At 41.7% G+C, this 24,799-nt stretch overlaps 1 protein-coding gene across 3 annotated transcripts in view; it reads right to left on the minus strand.

Annotated features, from left to right (window-relative positions):
• TEKTL1 (tektin like 1) overlaps positions 1–24,799 on the minus strand; it is a 66,674-nt gene that overhangs the window by 15,537 nt on the left and 26,338 nt on the right. For all 3 annotated transcript variants that reach the window (XM_076067134.1, XM_032953972.2, XM_076067132.1), the window contains 4 exons: positions 11,071–11,292; positions 8,330–8,434; positions 6,228–6,378; positions 2,701–2,867 (listed from right to left, as the gene is read on the minus strand). In XM_076067134.1, coding sequence (XP_075923249.1) covers positions 2,701–2,867; positions 6,228–6,378; positions 8,330–8,434; positions 11,071–11,292 — 645 coding nt within the window. The remainder of the gene's footprint in view (positions 1–2,700; positions 2,868–6,227; positions 6,379–8,329; positions 8,435–11,070; positions 11,293–24,799) is intronic.

Below are 24,799 nucleotides of genomic sequence, written 5' to 3' on the forward strand. Positions count from 1 at the left end.
TTATTTTATTGTTTCCCTTCAACGTGACTTTACCGAAAGAGCTAAGAATATGAATTACTGCAGTCACGAAAGCTTTAAATCAAAATTCAACGTCAAGCAATCAACCTCGAGCAAGGGCGGAAAGCGTCAAGCATCGACTAAGCGAGCATCGCACAGCATCGGCAACCAACGAACGAGCCGCAAGAGCAATCGTGCATCGCCAGAGAGCACGGGGCAGGAGAGAGCGCACAACCAGCTCCACCGAGCAAGGGTGTCTGCCACCAGCGAACGAGCTCCGAGTGCATCGCAAGAGAGCACGGGGCAGGAGAGAGGGCGCAACCATCGCCACCGGGCGGGGGTGTCAGCGGCCAGTGGACGAGCTGCGAGCGCGATCGAGCACCTTCAAAAACAAGCGTCGTGCCGACTCAGCTCATCCAGCAGCGAAGCAGACTGCAGCTGCCGCCTCGAGAGAGAGAGGGAGAGCCGTGTGTATGACACACCCACACTCACACACTCATTGCCCAGCAGGGGACCAAGGCATAATCGGTACAAGGAACGCCCCACCTCAACGTCTGCTTAACGCAAAGGGTTGAGCAAGGAGACAATCCACCAACATACACATAATGCACATATCGGAACTAATAAGAGTACTCCAAAGTTATCCTTGTGTTTCGCCCATTGAGTTACGTGGATATGGTCGTGAGAAGTATTTTAGTCATTATTTTTGTTAATTGCATAACTGTACCAATGAATTCAATGATAAAACTAAACATTTAGAATATCTATGTTACGAATCTACACATTCACAGGGAGACTATTGTGTTAAAATCTCTTTTGATGACAGAATCTTGCCCGCGAATGTATTGAAGCCTTAGCCAATTGATAAGCATTTGCTAGACAGACAGGCACACTTCCACACAACATTGTTCCAAGACATTTCCTTAATTGCATCTTACCAAAGAATTCATTGAGGTCTACCTTTGCTTTCGGGACATGTTTCTGTATTGCTGTTCGCATGAATAGTCACATTCATTTTTAAGGATTTTTTCCTATCGCCGTGTATGCTCGCTTTACTCTGAAGAATTAACCGATTGTTCTGTTACCTAGTTTAACAATCGTAATCATTGAGGGTTACACATACGGATCAATGAGAACATCTCCAGGAGTACTGTGTTGACATTCCTAGCATAAGAGTTCGCATATTAGAGTGTTATGTTTTTTTTAGAGATTAAAGTTGTTTAACACAGAAGAGTCTGAGTAGTGCCTTCCTGAGTTTATGCATAATAATCTTAATGATAAGAACTGTATCCTGCGGTGAGATCTGAATCTTGAGACCTGACATAAAACACACTAAGACATAATCAGTAAAAGTTAAAGCGAGAATCATTGTACAGTGGTACCTCGGTATACGTCGTTAATTCGTTCCGGAAGGTAAGACTTATACCGAAAATGACGTATACCAAACGAATTTTTCCAATAAGAAATAAAGGGAAAGGAAATAATCCGTTCCAGAGTATAAGAAATTATATTTTATATGGCATATTATACATTAATGGGGTTGTATAAAATAATGTAGACACTACTTATTACTAAAATGCATACATACATTAAAATGACAAAAAACAAGTGAAAATTCAGAGAGTTATAGCAAGAGTTGTGCACTGTACGAGATCTACTGTACAGGCAGACTGAGGAGCGGCGCTTTGTCTCAGTCGTGAACGAAGTAGACGCGGGGACGCGGTGACTCATCCCGACCCATACAAGTTCTAGCAAGCGCGTCGTATCCCAAGCAAGACGTCGTATCCCAAGACATTTTTTTATCGTCAAAACACGACGTATACCAAATTCGACGTATTCCAAAGCGTTCATATACCGAGGTATGACTGTATTATCCCGATTGATAATACAACCCTAGACAACGATGCCGAGCTTAATTAGCATACTTACATCACACTTGCATAACTTCATACAATTAATTGTATTATCCCGATTGATAATACAACCCTAGACAACGAAGCCGAGCTTAATCAGCATACTTACATCACATTTGTATAGCTTCATACAATGTATTGTATTATTCCGATTGATAATACAACCCTAGACAACGAGGCAGAGCCTAATTATCAAAATTGCACACAGCATAATTGCCAACATGTGCATAACTTAATACAATTACACATTCCTAATTAGCATAATTACTCTGCATAACATAAATTACCATAAATTAGCATAATCACAAATTTCTCTATTTTTATTTGTATTATTCTTATTAAATTTTCAAGACCCAATATATACAACAGTACTATGAGATGCTAACACTCAACTTTTTCTTTTACCAGGTAAAGCCCACTGAGCTAAATAGCTATTTTCCAGAAGCGACCTGGCCACAAATGATAACTTAACAAAGTGGCTTATCATGCAGAAATTAATAGCAGTGAAATACTCTAAACGCGTGATGTTGATTCTAAATGTGGAAGAAAAAACCATAGGACTCAGAGAAAATCCATGCGACCACAGGGAGAGAGAACATGCAAACTCCAAATATACAGGCGGCAGGGTTGGGATCGAACCCACGACCTCCTGCATACCAGGGGAGCGAAATAACGTCTCGAGTCACTGTGGCAACCCCAGAAAGAAGGGCAAAGACTTATAATTGTCATTATGACTATCTGTGTGAGAGCTGTGCACGTTTCTGTGTGTGGTATGTGCTGCACTGATTACCGCGAGGCAGTTGGTCTGCACTAGCTTCTGGCCCAAACCTTGTGTCACACGCTGGCGTGCTCTGCTCTGCAGGTGAGCCACCTTCTTGATCACGTGACCAATCTCAGAGCGGATTGCCATCACCTCCTTCTGACCTTGTGCAGCTTCTTCCAGCATGCGGGCGCACTCTGACACACGTGGGCACAGGGGTTTTCTCCACAGGTGCATATATCAGATTATGCAGAGAACATAATTTATATTGTGGTATTGTATTATTGATATTGTTTGATTACCTAGCGTAGCCTCAGTCAGTCTCAAAATACTTTGTCTGGATGGTCCGACCAAGACTGGAGTTGGGGGTAATGTTACTATGTATAATCCCAAATGACTAATTTTCAGGTAAATATTCAGCATTGGGATGTTTAGTTAACACCCCTTCTTACATTGCTTTGTTAGCGTATGCGCTGAAACCAGATAAACTGGAGAAAACCCACACAGGACAGGGGTTGATCATAACTTCACACATAAAGGCACCAAAGTTGGGAATCAAACCCAGGTCCTTGCTGGGTTTACACAGCATACCCATAGAGCCTTCATATTAGCCTTTGTGTATAATACAAAATGTCACAATTACCAAATGTACTAACAGGCAAACCTCACTAGAGCGACCACGTAGAATGCTGATTATTTATAGCACTCTTTGTCCTGGAGAAAATTTTTCCAAAAAATGTAAGAAAATAAAAACATCTATACTGTAAAGCACCTACAAATTTTAGTGAGAATACGCAGCAGTGCTGGCCGAGGAAATGTATCCACCCCCATCATTCTCTGATGCATGGCTCTCAGCCAACCAGACCCCACCCCCAGAGATTCGATTGGCTGCTACAAATTTTCACATGATAAGCCACTTCATTAGGCAATAATTTGTGGCCAGGTCGCTTCTGAAAAAGAGCTATATAGCTCAGTGGGCCTTACCTGGTAAAAAAAAAATAGTTGAGCTTAGTTTTATCACGATTCGTAGTCACGATAACATTTTTTTTAATATCTTTTTTTTAATGTCAATGTTAGCGAGATGAGAACTCACGAAAACAGGATAGTCTCTAGGCTCCACCAGAAAATAAACCTCACTGAGAATGACCGCGATTGGGAGTTCAGCAGCAGCTCCTACAACCTCGCCTCTCACCGCTGCCTTGTAGGGGTGCAGTAGAATGCACTCATGAGTACAGTACATCATACTTACTGATGTTATAATCAATTCTTCTTATATTACTCATACAAAAGAAATAACGCTATCGGGACTGCATCTGCATATATAGAATGGTATTATGACCCCATTTACCGCTTATTCGATGAGTGCTCACTTCTTCAGGAACGCATGTTCAGTGACAAAGCGAGGTCTGCCTGTATGTATTTATTATGTACTAGCACTTCCCACGCATTTGTGTGGGATATAACTTAAGTGATTGCAAATTATATGGATTCCTTGATGACACTCACTAGTCAATTCTAAATCAACAAAAACATCATAACAACATCAACAATGATTTGACATAACAATAACATCTACAATGACATTATCAACAGTAATAATGTTCATATCAACAACAATAATATATCAACATCAACAACATATTAAAACAACTATTAATTGTTAATATCATCACAACGTGTATAAATAGTAGTAACAGTTGTACAACTATTTTACAACCACAAATAAAGCCACAATATAACTACAACCATCAATCACAACTATAGAGACATAACCACAATAGCTGCAATATAACCACAACTATATCCACAACCTGCATCGTAAAAACTATAACCACATTGCAACCACAGGCATAACCACCACAGAACCACAGCCACATAACCACAGCAGACAAAATATAACCACAACCACAATTTAAGCACAACCACAACAGGCACATTATAACCACAACACATTATAACCCCATTGAAACCACATAACCACAATTTTATAAGCACAACCACATAACTTCAACATTACAACAGTCACATTATTACCAAAATCATAACATAACCACCACATAAGTACACTTATAACTACCACATTACCACCAGAACTACAATACATCAAGAACAAAATATCCACAACATAACCACAACCCAAATAATCACAACCACATTATAACCACAACCATGACAACCTAACCAAACTATAACCACATTCTAACAACCATAAGATCATATAATCCCAACCAAAACTACATTTCAACCACAACCATAATAACCACATTATAATCACTAACAAATTATAAACACAACCATCACATTATAACCATCACCACGTTAAATAATCACAACCAGACACATGCTATCCACAACCATAAGCTTATTCAAAACACAACCAAAACCAAATTATAACCACAAACACATAACCAAAAATGTAAACATATTTTAAGCACAACCATAACCACAACTACCACATTATAACCACAACAATGAGCACATTATAATCACAACCATAACCATATTCTAACCACAACCATAACCATATTATAATCACAACCATAACCAGAACCATGGCGTGTGTGGTGGAAGAAGCGCTGACACATTTCCCTGCCAAATCTGGACAATCCCAACTCAACCTAAGCGCAAATGGAGAGGACACAGGCATTGACTAATACATTTTTTTACCTGTTTCAGCACATTCGTTAATAGTAAATTAATGTCACATTCATTTAAAATGCATCTTCACAGACCTTTAATGCAATTTCCTGGGAATGTCCTCGGCACGGGAAATTGTTTATATTTTATGGATTTTGTCCTCCCACACAGCGTTTGTGAGTTCAAGAGCATGACAGATAAATTAACGGATATACAAATGTAAATTATATACATGTAGAAGGAATTGGCCCTTATTGGTCATATTGTGCTGTATTATATGGCTCTGGTCTCGCTCAACTCTTTGGACTCACAGGACTGTGTACTCACTTGAATCACTGTGCGATGTTGTAATTACTCTTGACGTATGGCATGGTATTGTGTGTCCTGTAACATTATTACTCCAAATACATGGTACTGCACTATTTGGTAGTGACATGGCCCAGCAGTAGGACGTTTGGTGCTTGTTGCAGAGGTTCATGGTTTAAACCTAGCAGGCCACCCTGGTTGATACTGCGGTGTGCCTTAACGGTATATTACCACACACCATCTGCTTAATTTAGAGTGGACGTTAAAAATCCTCTAATGTAACTCGAAATGAGTAGGCCATGTGCACTGGCATCATAGTAAAATATATATTTATAAATTCCCAAAATTACACAGTGAATTACTCCATTGAAAAACACATATCAAGAATCTCCCCCGACTGACAAAACGAATGCCTTCTTGCAGGTGAGGTGCTGAGTCACCTTGTGCTCCAGAGACTGCTGCCACTGGGGTTACCATTAAAGTGTTTGAGATGAGATGTAAGGTGCTTCTCACGTATTAAACGCTTTGAGACACGCCGGCATACAGAAAGCCACTCTAAAGCAAATTATTATTACGACTTGTGCATAAACATCTGTTCCATACCACGTGTATACCTGGGGACAGTGGGCCAATAGGATCTGGGCTCCATTGGGCAGAAGGAGTCGTATGACTTAGACGACTGGGTGTTGCGTGTCCGATCAAGTCTAGCACACAGGACCTCTCAGAGATGCACGCCAGCAACCGCTTACGGCAAAGGGCCAAGTTCTGCACGGAGAGAAAAACATGTTCAAAGAATAACACTGTAGTTATAAATGCAATGTCCGTATGTATGTCTAACTTATTTCGCACCGTACATAGCCAACCGTGCTAATTGGAGGTGCAATCATGCAACATATACATTTACAAATAATGTAGTGCCCTCAAGTCGAATAGGTACTATCTTAGTAAACCTGCTCATCACCATCATCAGCCATGCCCAATCCACTGCCGGATGAATGCCTCCCCATGCCACTGCCACCTCTCAGGATCCTGCGATGCAGGAATCCATCCAGCACCTGCACGCGAACTGATCTTATCACTCCATCTCCTTGATTGCATTCCATTCCTTCGGTGCAACTCCATTGTTATTCTTGACCATTGCTGATTACCCCTTCTCGCCAGGATTATATTCTGCCCGAGCCCAATTACTTTTTTAAATAACTTTTCTTACTAGTTTTGATGTTAGTTAAAACTGTTAAACGAATTTAAAAAAATACGACTGGAAGGAATGCAAAGTTCTGTGCCCAATTGCAAAAAAACACCATGGATTATCTGGCAATCCCTGCAGGCAGCAGTAACTAGGCTTTTCCTCAATAAGAGTAGTGTATGTATAAGACGAGTGAGTTGTGTGCATGAACACAACGGGGTGGTGACATGGCCCAACAGGAGCATGTCCGCTGCCTGTTTCAAAAAGATTGCGGTTTGAATCTGGCAGGCCGTCATGGTTATTCATTGGAGTTTATTAATCATACAAATACACTCTGATCTCCTATAACACATAGTATTCATAACGCGAATTTGATATAATGCAATGAATATATTAGGGAACACATTTTTATAATGCGTAAGCGAATTGGATATAACGCGATTGAGTGACTGGAACTACTTTGCGCGAGTAGGAATAAGTGGTTGTACGGCTACCTCGGCGTAGCATTATCGCACAAGGCGGCGGGATGCTGCTGGATAATTCTAGATGCTATCCACGCACCTCAGTGTTTGTTCGGCCTGCGTATGCATCTCACGTGTTATCGCGGACTGTGCTTTATCCTATGTTATGTTATGTATTATAATGCAATTTTTCCATAACACGGTGTTTTTCAGGAACGCAACTACCACGTTATAGGAAAATAGACTGTATACACCATCTGCTTCACAGTTGACGTTAAAGATCCCCTGAAATAATTTGAAATGAGGTCATTGTGTGCTGGGAAGTCATGGTTCAAATTTTGGAAATGACCCACAAATTACTCAATTGAGATACACATAGGAACATCACCCTCTACCGGCAGACTAATATCTTCTTGCTGGTCGGTACGGAGTCCTCTTGTGCCACACGGGGACAGCTGCTGCTGGCGATGCCTTTTTCAATGTGCTGAGATGTGATACAAGTTGATAAAAAAGGACTTGAATATCTTAACATCTGTTTTATTGCCAAAAAGGGTAAAACCTATTCTTATGTTTCAACATTGTTGATCCTGGCAAAAATGTCCCATAGATATTACTGCTCGACCAGAGATATGTGTTCTGATACTTGCATTGTTCTTGTACTGTGTACCTTTTGGTGTTCTCTGGTCTAAAACTGTTCAGACAAGGCCATAAAGAAGGCTGTCTCTGGTGTAGGCCAATCGGTTTTAAGGACTGAATATATTATCAGAGCATGTTTGATTGCATGTTTTTCCACAAGTATGTGTGGTTAATATAGAATTGATTCCTTGCAAAAAGGTATCTATTTGGTGTTGGAACATCTATAAACCTCCTGGTGTATTGTCATAAAGGGTAAAACCTATGATTATTTTTTATTATTTTTGATACTGGGTAAAAAGGTCCCATAGATATGATGCAAGTTGCTTATTGCGTGTAAAGCGCTCTGAGTCACCCCGGTGTGAAGGGGGCGCTCTATCAATAATAAACCAGTGTTGCGGTGTGCTACGCTGTACTGCTTGATGCGCTGACACACTTGCTGCAAGGCTTCAGCGCGCAGCAGCGTTTCTGCTAGGACGCTCTCCAACTCCGCCAGCTGCTTCCGCTCAACACCAAGCAGCACGTCCACTTCATCTGGACCCTACAGTCCCAGCCAGACCAAGAGAAGAGTTCATACATGACATGCATTCAGTGAGCTCCCAGCACTCTGAGTACCAGTGTACATGGTAGGGTTGTTAAACAGTAACCAATAAGCCTGCAACCATTAGAATCAAGTACCAGTTCTGAAAGTCAGGGAGTGGTTATCGTTTCCAGTCGGGTTATTGGTATGAAGAGATGGGCGCACCCAAACTTTACCCCACCACACGCAGCCTGCCCTTGGACTGTGCTGTACAACATTTACATTGCTGGCTGGACAGAGGCAGTAGGGGGGGGGGGAATTCGAGAAACTTGCACCGTTGTTTCAACTGCCATGCCAGGAGATAGAAACAAACTGGTGACCTTAGGATTATTGCAAATTCAGTGTGCTAACTATTACAACGTGGCAAATCACCCACACGCTCACTCACCGAGCTACACACTCATCTGTACACACATTCACTCAGGACCGCAGCTCACAACACTTCTCTTTCTGCTTCTTCTCTCGCACTGACCCCAAGCACAAACATCAAGGTGCTTTACAATGGGGGGAGGGGGGGTAAGAAGTGGCTAAGTTAAAATTCGAGATGCTTTCTTTAAAGATCAATATTTTTAGGGGGGACCTGGAGGCCCAAACCGAACTAGACTCCCTGACCAACTTTGGCAGAGTCCAAAGTCCAGTGGCCACTGAAGCAAAGGACCGGTCGCCCATGGACCACTTGAGCTTTCTTCTCGCGATACAGAGGAGATCTAAATCAGTGATTCTGATTATGCAATTTACATGAAAATGACGCTTCACAGTGGACGTTACAATTCCCACTGATGTCATTACTACTATAATAGCCCAGAATGTGTGTAATGCACGTGACGTCACTCCACATACCGCACCCCCCGCCCCCGTCATTAATAATAAAATATCATGAGCGGGTGGATTTTTACAATCAGGCGGAAAGCTGAGCGGATAGATATTTTTTTTGCATAGTCGCTTCAAATATGACGTTTCTTTACATAAAGTCAAAAATAAATATACGCAGCAGTGCTAAATCCGTACGTGACGTCACTGCAAAAGAGACCCCCCCCCCCTCATTCATAATCATGAGCAGGTGGATTTTTACACTCCCGCAGGTCGATTGGAAAAAAAATTACGCAAATTCGCTATAAATTTGACGTTTCTTTATTTAAAGTTAATCAAATCAATATTTCTACGCAGCAACAAAGTGTATTTGGTGTCTTTATTTATTTCTTCAGCACTTGAAACAAAAGGTAAGTCGATTTTTGCTTCTAAATTATTATCAAAGGAGCCTATAGCCCGTCCAAGGACGCGTGTATTGCAGTTAATCTAATATATTCAATCGAAAAAAATGACCCGCTCATGATTATTGAGTGGGGCCGGGGTCACATAAGTGACGTCATCATGCCATGATTATTGAAGGCGGGGAGCTCCATGTGGAGTTACGTCATCATCTCATGATTATTGATGAGGGGAAGCTCCATGTAGAGTGACGTCATCCGCTCATGATTTTTTAATTAGGAAGTTTGTGTCCCGCGCGTGACGTCACTCCACATGCCGCACCCCCCGTCATTAAGAAGGTCGAGCGGAAATAAAAAAAAAATTCCGCAAATTCGCTTTAAGTTTCACGTTTCTTTATTGAAAGTGAATCTAATAAATAATTCTACGTGTGGATTTGGGGTCTTTATTTTTTTTCAGCACTTGAGACAAAAGATAAGCCTACATTTTGATTAAATAGACATTTCTCGGTGATTTTCCAGATATTGCATTGCAATCCAATTTCTTTGAACACCAGCGACCGAAAGCAGAAGAGAATAAAGTATCAGAGCAGTGAATTAGAACAAATTGAAGGTCAGTTATATTCAGTGCGACAGTGAAATTCAGTGAAGTGTTTTATGACATACTTTCGTGCAAGATTCACTGCCATACAATTTACACAAGATACAATTATACTCTGCCATTTTTTTCGTAAATATTACAGCTTCCGTCCTAGGACGGGCAAAGAAGCTAGTTTGATAAGAGGCCAATGTATGTTGCTGTCATGGTTCAAATTTTACAAATTCACAAATGACCGACAAATTCCTCAATTGGCATTCCACATAGCAACATCACAACATGTGAGCTACTGCAGACTGTATGTGCTGTATTGCGCCTTCGTGATAGCCTTGCGCTGTAAGCCTTGTGCTTTTACGCCTCCCCCTTTTATATCGTTTAGCAAATACGTTGTCACTTTATTATCAACACCACCCCTACCCGACGAGCGTTGCCCTGTACACAAAGTACTTTGCGTCGCGCATAAAGAAATGTACTGTACTGTGGAGTACAATATAGTAATTACATACCATATTTTAGTGATTTTCTTTTCATAACGTACTGCATCTAATAATGTGTTAACGTTTACTGCCGAAACTAGTATTGAGTGTAGTATTTTTAGTACTTGAATATAATGTTGCGGGTACGTCTAGGATGAAGATGCACGCATTAACACGGCTTCACCATTGTTTAGTCCTCGTGGCAAAATTGCTTTGATTTACGTCGTTTCGGTATTCGTCGTCGCACATTTAAGGAAACCATCCCCGACATAAACCGGGGTATTACTGTCAACTAAATTATTATTATTCAAGACTTACCACCTCACGTGTAGGTCGTCGCGATCGCATGCTAGAAGCTTGCACATTTGCCTGCTTCTCATTACGAACGTGTCCCAAGGCCTTCTTCAGATCACCTTGACTGTGGGCCAAGGCAACTGCGTGCACGGACAGTGACCCACACTCGGCGCGGAGACGTGCCACCACCCCACGCACCTCGCGACTGTACAGGTACATGTGGCGCACACTCACATTCACCTCCACCTGTCAGGAGGACAGAAACAAGAGTTAGGGACAAAGACATTTTTATTATTGTTACACTTCTTGAGCCAGAAAATCCTGAGTCTCAAGAATATTTTTAACGAGGGTCATGCCATTTTTCTGGCAGCAGGAGGGGATGATGATTGCATGTGTCATCCGAATTCGTTAATTTTGCAAGTAATTTCCAGCATTGGGATGGATGAGCAATACATGTTCAATTGGTTGAGGTTTTTTTTATTTTATGTGAGTCCAACTGAGTTGCAGATATTCTTAGTTCTTTCGGTAAAGTCACGTTGAAGGGAAACAATAAAATAATAAAATACATATTAAACAATAAAAATTCTCACGACGTTTCGACCATAACACAAACGGTCGTCTTCAGGTGTGTCGGTTTGCTTAAATTTATTTATTTTTAAACGGTGTATTTATTTATATAAAAAACCCGTTAGCGCCACGCGCAGCGATTGGGCAGTTTATTTAGAAGGACCAGTCCATCCATGTTCCGAAAAGAGGAGGGGGGAGACGATTTTTTTTTTAATGTATGCTGTCTGAAAGCCACTGTAAGCGTGAACAATCAATTAAGACCTGAAATGGTTTATCAAATCTTTCCAATGATTGCTAAGCCAGAATCCATCTTCTCGGCTGAAATTGTCTCTGTGCTTGTATATGTGGATAGCCTCATGAACGAATCTCTCATGGTAGCCAGATGGCTTACAAAGAACCTCTGTCTTGGAAAAGTCAATGTCATGTGAGCCTACTGAATTATAACAATGATCTGCCAGGGCCGAGGTGTTGGTCCTACCGTGTTTAAAGTCTGCTTTGTGTTCACGAATGCGGTCCGAGACATGGCGTTTGGTTTCTCCAATGTAACTACTACCACAGAGGCAACTTAGTTTGTAGACACCAGGGTATTGTATGTCCGGAATCACATCTTTTACAGACGGAACCAGATCACGGATTTTATGTAATGTGTTGAAACGGACCTGGATCTTGTGTTCATTCAAGATTTTGGAGATCTTTTTTGTGATCCCCGCAATGTAGGGTAAAGTAATGGTTTTGAAAGGCTCCTCAAGAAGGTCCTTCTTCATGGTTTGAGTGATAGCTTTGCGGATTGTATAGTCGGAGTAACCATTAGCCTTAAGAGCTTGGTGTACGTGCTTGAGTTCACTGCCTATGTGTTCCTGGTCGGATATGCATTGGGCTCTATGATACAGAGTCTTGATGAGAGAATTCTTCTGTGATGGATGGTGGTGGGAATCCGGTTTCAGATAAGCATCCGTATGGGTAGCTTTCCTGTAGACAGAGTGGCTCATTGAACCATCAGGCCTCTTTTTAATTAGGACATCCAAAAAAGGTAGCTTGCCATCTATTTCTACTTCCATGGTAAATCTGATGGCTGGGTGTATGGAATTGATGTGGTCAAAGAATTGGTCTAGAGCAGGCCGGCCATGTGGCCAGATGGCAAAAGTGTCATCTACGTACCTCTTCCATAAGGTTGGGCGAAGAGTGGCAGTCTGGATGGCGTCAGTCTCAAATTTCTCCATGAAAATGTTAGCTATAACCGGAGATAGGGGGGAGCCCATTGGGGTGCCCTCAGTTTGTTTGTAGAAAGTTCCATTCCAAGTGAAGTATGTATTGGTTAAACAGTGTCTCACCAGGGGGGTACCTCAGTGTTTAGTCCTTGATGAACCAAGTCTTCAATGATTGCAATGGTGTCAGGTACAGGAACCTTGGTGAATAAGGAAACTACGTCAAAACTGACAAGCAGGTCGTCTGGGGACAGGGAAATACCCTTGATTGTCGATACCAGGTGAGTAGAATTTTGTACCGCAGAGGTGGTTTTTCCAGTGAAAGGACGCAGGATTTCAGACAAAAAATGAGCCAGTTTGTAGGTGGGGGAGTTGATAGTAGAGACGATGGGACGAAGGGGTGTATCTACTTTATGTATTTTTGGTAAGCCGTATAATCTTGGTGGCGTGGCAGCAGAAGGTTTCAACGAAAACTGTTTAGATTGATCAATTAATGCGGTTGAATCAGAAATTATTTTGTTGGTTTGTGTGACGAGGCTGTTGGTGGGATCTCTTTTTATTTTTGTATAACTACCATCGTCGAGTAATTCTTTAATTTTGTTGTTGTATTCTATTTTATCCATGATGACAGTAGCATTGCCTTTGTCAGCTGAGAGGACTACAATATCATCCCTCTGTTTTAATTTGTATAATTCAAAACGCTCATCTTTGCTGAGGTTGCCAGCTGGCATCTTAGAGTTTTTGAGGGTTGCAGCGATTTCAGATCTTACTACGTCTGCAGCGATGTGACCCAGGCCCCTGAGAGCAACGTCTACTTGGGCAATTATATCATTAACTGGTATTTGTTTAGGTGTGACTGCAAAGTTTAGACCTTTAGCTAAAACGGATTTCAGACCATCGGAAATAGAACTGTTACTGCGATTAATTACGACTTTGTTAACGTCTAACTGTTTGGTGTGTGGGTCCGGTCTTTTGTTGAAGAGGAGGTTAAATTTGGAAATCAGGTTGTCCTTACATTTGGTCGACATAGTAGCAGCTGAAGAGGCAGTCATATTGTCTACATGTTCCCAATCCAATGTGGACATTGTTGCCGTCAATGATAAGTGTGATTTGTAGAGTGTCTTGTCTAACTGATCTAGTTCGGTGCGTATAAGTCTGATTTTTTCTGAGATAAGAGCTAAGCTAGTTTTGAAAATAATTCGTTTCGCATTAGAAGAAGTTACAGCAGCAGAGGTCAGTGTAAATGCGATTGGTATTACCCCAGAGTCGCGGCATCTCTTCAGGAAGGTGAGAGACTCGATCAGCTGAGCCTTTTTATCCCGGAGTTTGTTGAAGGATCTTAAAGTTACGTGAAAACCCTCCCCATAGAGGCGGTTAAATTTTGATTTAAAGCTTTCATGACTGCAGTAATTCATATTCTTAGTTCTTTCGGTAAAGTCACGTTGAAGGGAAACAATAAAATAATAAAATATATATAAAACAATCAAAATTCTCACGACGTTTCGACCATAACACAAACGGTCGTCTTCAGGTGTGTCAGTTTGCATAAATTTATTTATTTTCAAACGGTGCATTTATTTATATTAAAAAAAAACGTTAGCGCCGCGCGCAGCGATTGGGCAGTTTATTTAGAAGGACCAGTCCATCCATGTTCCGAAAAGAGGAGGGGGGAGACGAAATTTTTGTTTTTAATGTATGCTGTCTGAAAGCCACTGTAAGCGTGAACAATCAATTAAGACCTGAAATGGTTTATCAAATCTTTCCAATGATTGCTAAGCCAGAATCCATCTTCTCGGTTGAAATTGTCTCTGTGCTTGTATATGCGGATAGCCTCATGAACGAATCTCTCATGGTAGCCAGATGGCTTACAAAGAACCTCTGTCTTGGAAAAGTCAATGTCATGTGAGCCTACTGAATGATAACAATGATCTGCCACGGCCAAGGTGTTGGTCCTACCGTGTTTAAGGTCTGCTTTGTGTTCACGAATGCGGTCCGAGACATGGCGTTTGGTTTCTCCAATGTAACTACTACCACAGAGGCAACTTAGTTTGTAGACACCAGGGTACTGTATGTCCGGAATCACATCTTTTACAGACGGAACCAGATCACGGATTTTATGTAATGTGTTGAAACGGACCTGGATCTTGTGTTTATTCAAGATTTTGGAGATCTTTTTTGTGATCCCCGCAATGTAGGGTAAAGTGATGGTTTTGAAAGGCTCCTCAAGAGGGTCCTTCTTCATGGTTTGAGTGATAGCTTTGCGGATTGTATAGTCGGAGTAACCATTAGCCTTAAGAGCTTGGTGTACGTGCTTGAGTTCACTGCCTATGTGTTCCTGGTCGGATATGCATTGGGCTCTATGATACAGAGTCTTGATGAGAGAATTCTTCTGTGATGGATGGTGGTGGGAATCCGGTTTCAGATAAGCATCCGTATGGGTAGCTTTCCTGTAGACAGAGTGGCACATTGAACCATCAGGTCTCTTTTTAATTAGGACATCCAAAAAAGGTAGCTTGCCATCTATTTCTACTTCCATGGTAAATCTGATGGCTGGGTGTATGGAATTGATGTGGTCGAAGAATTGGTCTAGAGCAGGCCGGCCATGTGGCCAGATGACAAAAGTGTCATCCACGTACCTCTTCCATAAGGTTGGGCGCAGAGTGGCAGTCTGGATGGCGACAGTCTCAAATTTCTCCATGAAAATGTTAGCTATAACCGGAGATAGGGGGGAGCCCATTGGGGTGCCCTCAGTTTGTTTGTAGAAAGTTCCATTCCAAGTGAAGTATGTATTGGTTAAACAGTGTCTCACCAGGGGGGTACCTCAGTGTTTAGTCCTTGATGAACCAAGTCTTCAATGATTGCAATGGTGTCAGGTACAGGAACCTTGGTGAATAAGGAAACTACATCAAAACTGACAAGCAGGTCGTCTGGGGACAGGGAAATACCCTTGATTGTCGATACCAGGTGAGTAGAATTTTGTACCGCGGTGGTTTTTCCAGTGAAAGGACACAGGATTTCAGACAAAAAACGAGCCAGTTTGTAGGTGGGGGAGTTGATAGTAGAGACGATGGGACGAAGGGGTGTATCTACTTTATGTATTTTTGGTAAGCCGTATAATCTTGGTGGCCTGGCAGCAGAAGGTTTCAACGAAAACTGTTTAGATTGATCAATGAATGCGGTTGAATCAGAAATTATTTTGTTGGTTTGTGTGACGAGGCTGTTGGTGGGATCTCTTTTTATTTTTGTATAACTACCATCGTCGAGTAATTCTTTAATTTTGTTGTTGTATTCTATTTTATCCATGATGACAGTAGCATTGCCTTTGTCAGCTGAGAGGACTACAATATCATCCCTCTGTTTTAATTTATATAATTCAAAACGCTCATCTTTGCTGAGGTTGCCAGCTGGCATCTTAGCGTTTTTGAGGGTTGCAGCGATTTCAGATCTTGCTACGTCTGCAGCGATGTGACCCAGGCCCCTGAGAGCAACGTCTACTTGGGCAATTATATCATTAACTGGTATTTGTTTAGGTGTGACTGCAAAGTTTAGACCTTTAGCTAAAACGGATTTCAGACCATCGGAAATAGAACTGTTACTGCGATTAATTACGACTTTGTTAACGTCTAACTTTTTGGTGTGTGGGTCCGGTATTTTGTTGAAGAGGAGGTTAAATTTGGAAATCAGGTTGTCCTTACATTTTGGTCGACATAGTAGCAGCTGAAGACGCAGTCATATTGTCTACATGTTCCCAATCCGATGTGGACATTGTTGCCGTCAATGATAAGTGTGATTTGTAGAGTGTCTTGTCTAACTGATCTAGTTCGGTGCGTATAAGTCTGATTTTTTCTGAGATAAGAGCTAAGCTAGTTTTGAAAATAATTCGTTTCGCATTAGAAGAAGTTACTGCAGCAGAGGTCAGTGTAAATGCGATTGGTATTACCCCAGAGTCGCGGCATCTCTTCAGGAAGGTGAGAGACTCGATCAGCTGAGCCTTTTTATCCCGGAGTTTGTTGAAGGATCTTAAAGTTATGTGAAAACCCTCCCCATAGAGGCGGTTAAATTTTGATTTAAATCTTTCATGACTGCAGTAATTCATATTCTTAGTTCTTTCGGTAAAGTCACGTTGAAGGGAAACAATAAAATAATAAAATATATATAAAACAATCAAAATTCTCACGACGTTTCGACCATAACACAAACGGTCGTCTTCAGGTGTGTCGGTTTGCATAAATTTATTTATTTTCAAACGGTGCATTTATTTATATTAAAAAAAACCGTTAGCGCCGCGCGCAGCGATTGGGCAGTTTATTTAGAAGGACCAGTCCATCCATGTTCCGAAAAGAGGAGGGGGGAGACGAAATTTTTGTTTTTAATGTATGCTGTCTGAAAGCCACTGTAAGCGTGAACAATCAATTAAGACCTGAAATGGTTTATCAAATCTTTCCAATGATTGCTAAGCCAGAATCCATCTTCTCTGTTGAAATTGTCTCTGTGCTTGTATATGCGGATAGCCTCATGAACGAATCTCTCATGGTAGCCAGATGGCTTACAAAGAACCTCTGTCTTGGAAAAGTCAATGTCATGTGAGCCTACTGAATGATAACAATGATCTGCCACGGCCAAGGTGTTGGTCCTACCGTGTTTAAGGTCTGCTTTGTGTTCACGAATGCGGTCCGAGACATGGCGTTTGGTTTCTCCAATGTAACTACTACCACAGAGGCAACTTAGTTTGTAGACACCAGGGTACTGTATGTCCGGAATCACATCTTTTACAGACGGAACCAGATCACGGATTTTATGTAATGTGTTGAAACGGACCTGGATCTTGTGTTTATTCAAGATTTTGGAGATCTTTTTTGTGATCCCCGCAATGTAGGGTAAAGTGATGGTTTTGAAAGGCTCCTCAAGAGGGTCCTTCTTCATGGTTTGAGTGATAGCTTTGCGGATTGTATAGTCGGAGTAACCATTAGCCTTAAGAGCTTGGTGTACGTGCTTGAGTTCACTGCCTATGTGTTCCTGGTCGGATATGCATTGGGCTCTATGATACAGAGTCTTGATGAGAGAATTCTTCTGTGATGGATGGTGGTGGGAATCCGGTTTCAGATAAGCATCCGTATGGGTAGCTTTCCTGTAGACAGAGTGGCACATTGAACCATCAGGTCTCTTTTTAATTAGGACATCCAAAAAAGGTAGCTTGCCATCTATTTCTACTTCCATGGTAAATCTGATGGCTGGGTGTATGGAATTGATGTGGTCGAAGAATTGGTCTAGAGCAGGCCGGCCGTGTGGCCAGATGACAAAAGTGTCATCCACGTACCTCTTCCATAAGGTTGGGCGCAGAGTGGCAGTCTGGATGGCGACAGTCTCAAATTTCTCCATGAAAATGTTAGCTATAACCGGAGATAGGGGGGAGCCCATTGGGGTGCCCTCAGTTTGTTTGTAGAAAGTTCCATTCCAAGTGAAGTATGTATTGGTTAAACAGTGTCTCACCAGGGGGGTACCTCAGTGTTTAGTCCTTGATGAACCAAGTCTTCAATGATTGCAATGGTGTCAGGTACAGGAACCTTGGTGAATAAGGAAACTACATCAAAACTGACAAGCAGGTCGTCTGGGGACAGGGAAATACCCTTGATTGTCGATACCAGGTGAGTAGAATTTTGTACCGCAGAGGTGGTTTTTCCAGTGAAAGGACACAGGATTTCAGACAAAAAACGAGCCAGTTTGTAGGTGGGGGAGTTGATAGTAGAGACGATGGGACGAAGGGGTGTATCTACTTTATGTATTTTTGGTAAGCCGTATAATCTTGGTGGCCTGGCAGCAGAAGGTTTCAACGAAAACTGTTTAGATTGATCAATGAATGCGGTTGAATCAGAAATTATTTTGTTGGTTTGTGTGACGAGGCTGTTGGTGGGATCTCTTTTTATTTTTGTATAACCACCATCGTCGAGTAATTCTTTAATTTTGTTGTTGTATTCTATTTTATCCATGATGACAGTAGCATTGCCTTTGTCAGCTGAGAGGACTACAATATCATCCCTCTGTTTTAATTTATATAATTCAAAACGCTCATCTTTGCTGAGGTTGCCAGCTGGCATCTTAGCGTTTTTGAGGGTTGCAGCGATTTCAGATCTTGCTACGTCTGCAGCGATGTGACCCAGGCCCCTGAGAGCAACGTCTACTTGGGCAATTATATCATTAACTGGTATTTGTTTAGGTGTGACTGCAAAGTTTAGACCTTTAGCTAAAACGGATTTCAGACCATCGGAAATAGAACTGTTACTGCGATTAATTACGACTTTGTTAACGTCTAACTTTTTGGTGTGTGGGTCCGGTATTTTGTTGAAGAGGAGGTTAAATTTGGAAATCAGGTTGTCCTTACATTTTGGTCGACATAGTAGCAGCTGAAGACGCAGTCATATTGTCTACATGTTCCCAATCCGATGTGGACATTGTTGCCGTCAATGATAAGTGTGATTTGTAGAGTGTCTTGTCTAACTGATCTAGTTCGGTGCGTATAAGTCTGATTTTTTCTGAGATAAGAGCTAAGCTAGTTTTGAAAAGAATTCGTTTCGCATTAGAAGAAGTTACAGCAGCAGAGGTCAGTGTAAATGCGATTGGTATTACCCCAGAGTCGCGGCATCTCTTCAGGAAGGTGAGAGACTCGATCAGCTGAGCCTTTTTATCCCGGAGTTTGTTGAAGGATCTTAAAGTTATGTGAAAACCCTCCCCATAGAGGCGGTTAAATTTTGATTTAAAGCTTTCATGACTGCAGTAATTCATATTCTTAGTTCTTTCGGTAAAGTCACGTTGAAGGGAAACAATAAAATAATAAAATACATATAAAACAATCAAAATTCTCACGACGTTTCGACCATAACACAAACGGTCGTCTTCAGGTGTGTCGTTTTGCATGAATTTATTTATTTTCAAACGGTGCATTTATTTATATTAAAAAAACGTTAGCGCCGCGCGCAGCGATTGAGCAGTTTATTTAGAAGGACCAGTCCATCCATGTTCCGAAAAGAGGAGGGGGGAGACGAAATTTTTGTTTTTAATGTATGCCGTCTGAAAGCCACTGTAAGCGTGAACAATGAATTAAGACCTGAAATGGTTTATCAAATCTTTCCAATGATTGCTAAGCCAGAATCCATCTTCTCTGTTGAAATTGTCTCTGTGCTTGTATATGCGGATAGCCTCATGAACGAATCTCTCATGGTAGCCAGATGGCTTACAAAGAACCTCTGTCTTGGAAAAGTCAATGTCATGTGAGCCTACTGAATGATAACAATGATCTGCCACGGCCAAGGTGTTGGTCCTACCGTGTTTAAGGTCTGCTTTGTGTTCACGAATGCGGTCCGAGACATGGCGTTTGGTTTCTCCAATGTAACTACTACCACAGAGGCAACTTAGTTTGTAGACACCAGGGTACTGTATGTCCGGAATCACATCTTTTACAGACGGAACCAGATCACGGATTTTATGTAATGTGTTGAAACGGACCTGGATCTTGTGTTTATTCAAGATTTTGGAGATCTTTTTTGTGATCCCCGCAATGTAGGGTAAAGTGATGGTTTTGAAAGGCTCCTCAAGAGGGTCCTTCTTCATGGTTTGAGTGATAGCTTTGCGGATTGTATAGTCGGAGTAACCATTAGCCTTAAGAGCTTGGTGTACGTGCTTGAGTTCACTGCCTATGTGTTCCTGGTCGGATATGCATTGGGCTCTATGATACAGAGTCTTGATGAGAGAATTCTTCTGTGATGGATGGTGGTGGGAATCCGGTTTCAGATAAGCATCCGTATGGGTAGCTTTCCTGTAGACAGAGTGGCACATTGAACCATCAGGTCTCTTTTTAATTAGGACATCCAAAAAAGGTAGCTTGCCATCTATTTCTACTTCCATGGTAAATCTGATGGCTGGGTGTATGGAATTGATGTGGTCGAAGAATTGGTCTAGAGCAGGCCGGCCATGTGGCCAGATGACAAAAGTGTCATCCACGTACCTCTTCCATAAGGTTGGGCGCAGAGTGGCAGTCTGGATGGTGTCAGTCTCAAATTTCTCCATGAAAATGTTAGCTATAACCGGAGATAGGGGGGAGCCCATTGGGGTGCCCTCAGTTTGTTTGTAGAAAGTTCCATTCCAAGTGAAGTATGTATTGGTTAAACAGTGTCTCACCAGGGGGGTACCTCAGTGTTTAGTCCTTGATGAACCAAGTCTTCAATGATTGCAATGGTGTCAGGTACAGGAACCTTGGTGAATAAGGAAACTACATCAAAACTGACAAGCAGGTCGTCTGGGGACAGGGAAATATCCTTGATTGTCGATACCAGGTGAGTAGAATTTAGTACCGCAGAGGTGGTTTTTCCAGTGAAAGGACGCAGGATTTCAGACAAAAAACGAGCCAGTTTGTAGGTGGGGGAGTTGATAGTAGAGACGATGGGACGAAGGGGTGTATCTACTTTATGTATTTTTGGTAAGCCGTATAATCTTGGTGGCCTGGCAGCAGAAGGTTTCAACGAAAACTGTTTAGATTGATCAATGAATGCGGTTGAATCAGAAATTATTTTGTTGGTTTGTGTGACGAGGCTGTTGGTGGGATCTCTTTTTATTTTTGTATAACTACCATCGTCGAGTAATTCTTTAATTTTGTTGTTGTATTCTATTTTATCCATGATGACAGTAGCATTGCCTTTGTCAGCTGAGAGGACTACAATATCATCCCTCTGTTTTAATTTATATAATTCAAAACGCTCATCTTTGCTGAGGTTGCCAGCTGGCATCTTAGCGTTTTTGAGGGTTGCAGCGATTTCAGATCTTGCTACGTCTGCAGCGATGTGACCCAGGCCCCTGAGAGCAACGTCTACTTGGGCAATTATATCATTAACTGGTATTTGTTTAGGTGTGACTGCAAAGTTTAGACCTTTAGCTAAAACGGATTTCAGACCATCGGAAATAGAACTGTTACTGCGATTAATTACGACTTTGTTAACGTCTAACTTTTTGGTGTGTGGGTCCGGTATTTTGTTGAAGAGGAGGTTAAATTTGGAAATCAGGTTGTCCTTACATTTTGGTCGACATAGTAGCAGCTGAAGACGCAGTCATACTGTCTACATGTTCCCAATCCGATGTGGACATTGTTGCCGTCAATGATAAGTGTGATTTGTAGAGTGTCTTGTCTAACTGATCTAGTTCGGTGCGTATAAGTCTGATTTTTTCTGAGATAAGAGCTAAGCTAGTTTTGAAAAGAATTCGTTTCGCATTAGAAGAAGTTATAGCAGCAGAGGTCAGTGTAAATGCGATTGGTATTACCCCAGAGTCGCGGCATCTCTTAAGGAAGGTGAGAGACTCGATCAGCTGAGCCTTTTTATCCCGGAGTTTGTTGAAGGATCTTAAAGTTATGTGAAAAGCCTCCCCGTAGAGGCGGTTAAATTTTGATTTAAAGCTTTCGTGACTGCAGTAATTAATATTCTTAGTTCGTTCCTTAAAGTCACGTTGAAGGGAAACAATAAAATAATAATATATATAAAACAATAAAAATTCTCACGACGTTTCGACCATAACACAAACGGTCGTCTTCAGGTGTGTCGGTTTGCATAAATTTATTTATTTTAAAACGGTGTATTTATTTATATAAAAAACCCGTTAGCGCCACGCGCAGCGATTGGGCAGTTTATTTAGAAGGACCAGTCCATCCATGTTCCGAAAAGAGGAGGGGGGAGACGAATTTTTTTTTTATGTATGCTGTCTGAAAGCCACTGTAAGCGTGAACAATCAATTAAGACCTGAAATGGTTTATCAAATCTTTCCAATGATTGCTAAGCCAGAATCCATCTTCTCGGTTGAAATTGTCTCTGTGCTTGTATATGTGGATAGCCTCATGAACGAATCTCTCATGGTAGCCAGATGGCTTACAAAGAACCTCTGTCTTGGAAAAGTCAATGTCATATGAGCCTACTGAATTATAACAATGATCTGCCACTGCCGAGGTGTTGGTCCTACCGTGTTTAAGGTCTGCTTTGTGTTCACGAATGCGGTCCGAGACATGGCGTTTGGTTTCTCCAATGTAACTACTACCACAGAGGCAACTTAGTTTGTAGACACCAGGGTATTGTATGTCCGGAATCACATCTTTTACAGACGGAACCAGATCACGGATTTTATGTAATGTGTTGAAACGGACCTGGATCTTGTGTTTATTCAAGATTTTGGAGATCTTTTGTGTGATCCCCGCAATGTAGGGTAAATTGATGGTTTTGAAAGGCTCCTCAAGAGGGTCCTTCTTCATGGTTTGAGTGATAGCTTTGCGGATTGTATAGTCGGAGTAACCATTAGCCTTAAGCGCTTGGTGTACGTGCTTGAGTTCACTGCCTATGTGTTCCTGGTCGGATATGCATTGGGCTCTATGATACAGAGTCTTGATGAGAGAATTCTTCTGTGATGGATGGTGGTGGGAATCCGGTTTCAGATAAGCATCCGTATGGGTAGCTTTCCTGTAGACAGAGTGGCTCATTGAACCATCAGGTCTCTTTTTAATTAGGACATCCAAAAAAGGTAGCTTGCCATCTATTTCTACTTCCATGGTAAATCTGATGGCTGGGTGTATGGAATTGATGTGGTCGAAGAATTGGTCTAGAGCAGGCCGGCCATGTGGCCAGATGACAAAAGTGTCATCCACGTACCTCTTCCATAAGGTTGGGCGCAGAGTGGCAGTCTGGATGGCATCAGTCTCAAATTTCTCCATGAAAATGTTAGCTATAACCGGAGATAGGGGGGAGCCCATTGGGGTGCCCTCAGTTTGTTTGTAGAAAGTTCCATTCCAAGTGAAGTATGTATTGGTTAAACATTGTCTCACCAGGGGGGTACCTCAGTGTTTAGTCCTTGATGAACCAAGTCTTCAATGATTGCAATGGTGTCAGGTACAGGAACCTTGGTGAATAAGGAAACTACATCAAAACTGACAAGCAGGTCGTCTGGGGACAGGGAAATACCCTTGATTGTCGATACCAGGTGAGTAGAATTTTGTACCGCAGAGGTGGTTTTTACAGTGAAAGGACGCAGGATTTCAGACAAAAAACGAGCCAGTTTGTAGGTGGGGGAGTTGATAGTAGAGACGATGGGACGAAGGGGTGTATCTACTTTATGTATTTTTGGTAAGCCGTATAATCTTGGTGGCCTGGCAGCAGAAGGTTTCAACGAAAACTGTTTAGATTGATCAATTAATGCGGTTGAATCAGAAATTATTTTGTTGGTTTGTGTGACGAGGCTGTTGGTGGGATCTCTTTTTATTTTTGTATAACTACCATCGTCGAGTAATTCTTTAATTTTGTTGTTGTATTCTATTTTATCCATGATGACAGTAGCATTGCCTTTGTCAGCTGAGAGGACTACAATATCATCCCTCTGTTTTAATTTATATAATTCAAAACGCTCATCTTTGCTGAGGTTGCCAGCTGGCATCTTAGCGTTTTTGAGGGTTGCAGCGATTTCAGATCTTGCTACGTCTGCAGCGATGTGACCCAGGCCCCTGAGAGCAACGTCTACTTGGGCAATTATATCATTAACTGGTATTTGTTTAGGTGCAACTGCAAAGTTTAGACCTTTAGCTAAAACGGATTTCAGACCATCGGAAATAGAACTGTTACTGTGATTAATTACGACTTTGTTAACGTCTAACTTTTTGGTGTGTGGGTCCGGTCTTTTATTGAAGAGGAGGTTAAATTTGGAAATCAGGTTGTCCTTACATTTTGGTCGACATAGTAGCAGCTGAAGAGGCAGTCATATTGTCTACATGTTCCCAATCCGATGTGGACATTGTTGCCGTCAATGATAAGTGTGATTTGTAGAGTGTCTTGTCTAACTGATCTAGTTCGGTGCGTATAAGTCTGATTTTTTCTGAGATAAGAGCTAAGCTAGTTTTGAAAAGAATTCGTTTCGCATTAGAAGAAGTTACAGCAGCAGAGGTCAGTGTAAATGCGATTGGTATT

This window comes from Petromyzon marinus, chromosome 14 (assembly GCF_048934315.1).
Source record: "Petromyzon marinus isolate PM22_M1 ecotype Great Lakes invasive population chromosome 14, UKy_Petmar_22M1.pri1.0, whole genome shotgun sequence".
Taxonomy (NCBI): Eukaryota; Metazoa; Chordata; class Hyperoartia; order Petromyzontiformes; family Petromyzontidae; genus Petromyzon; species Petromyzon marinus.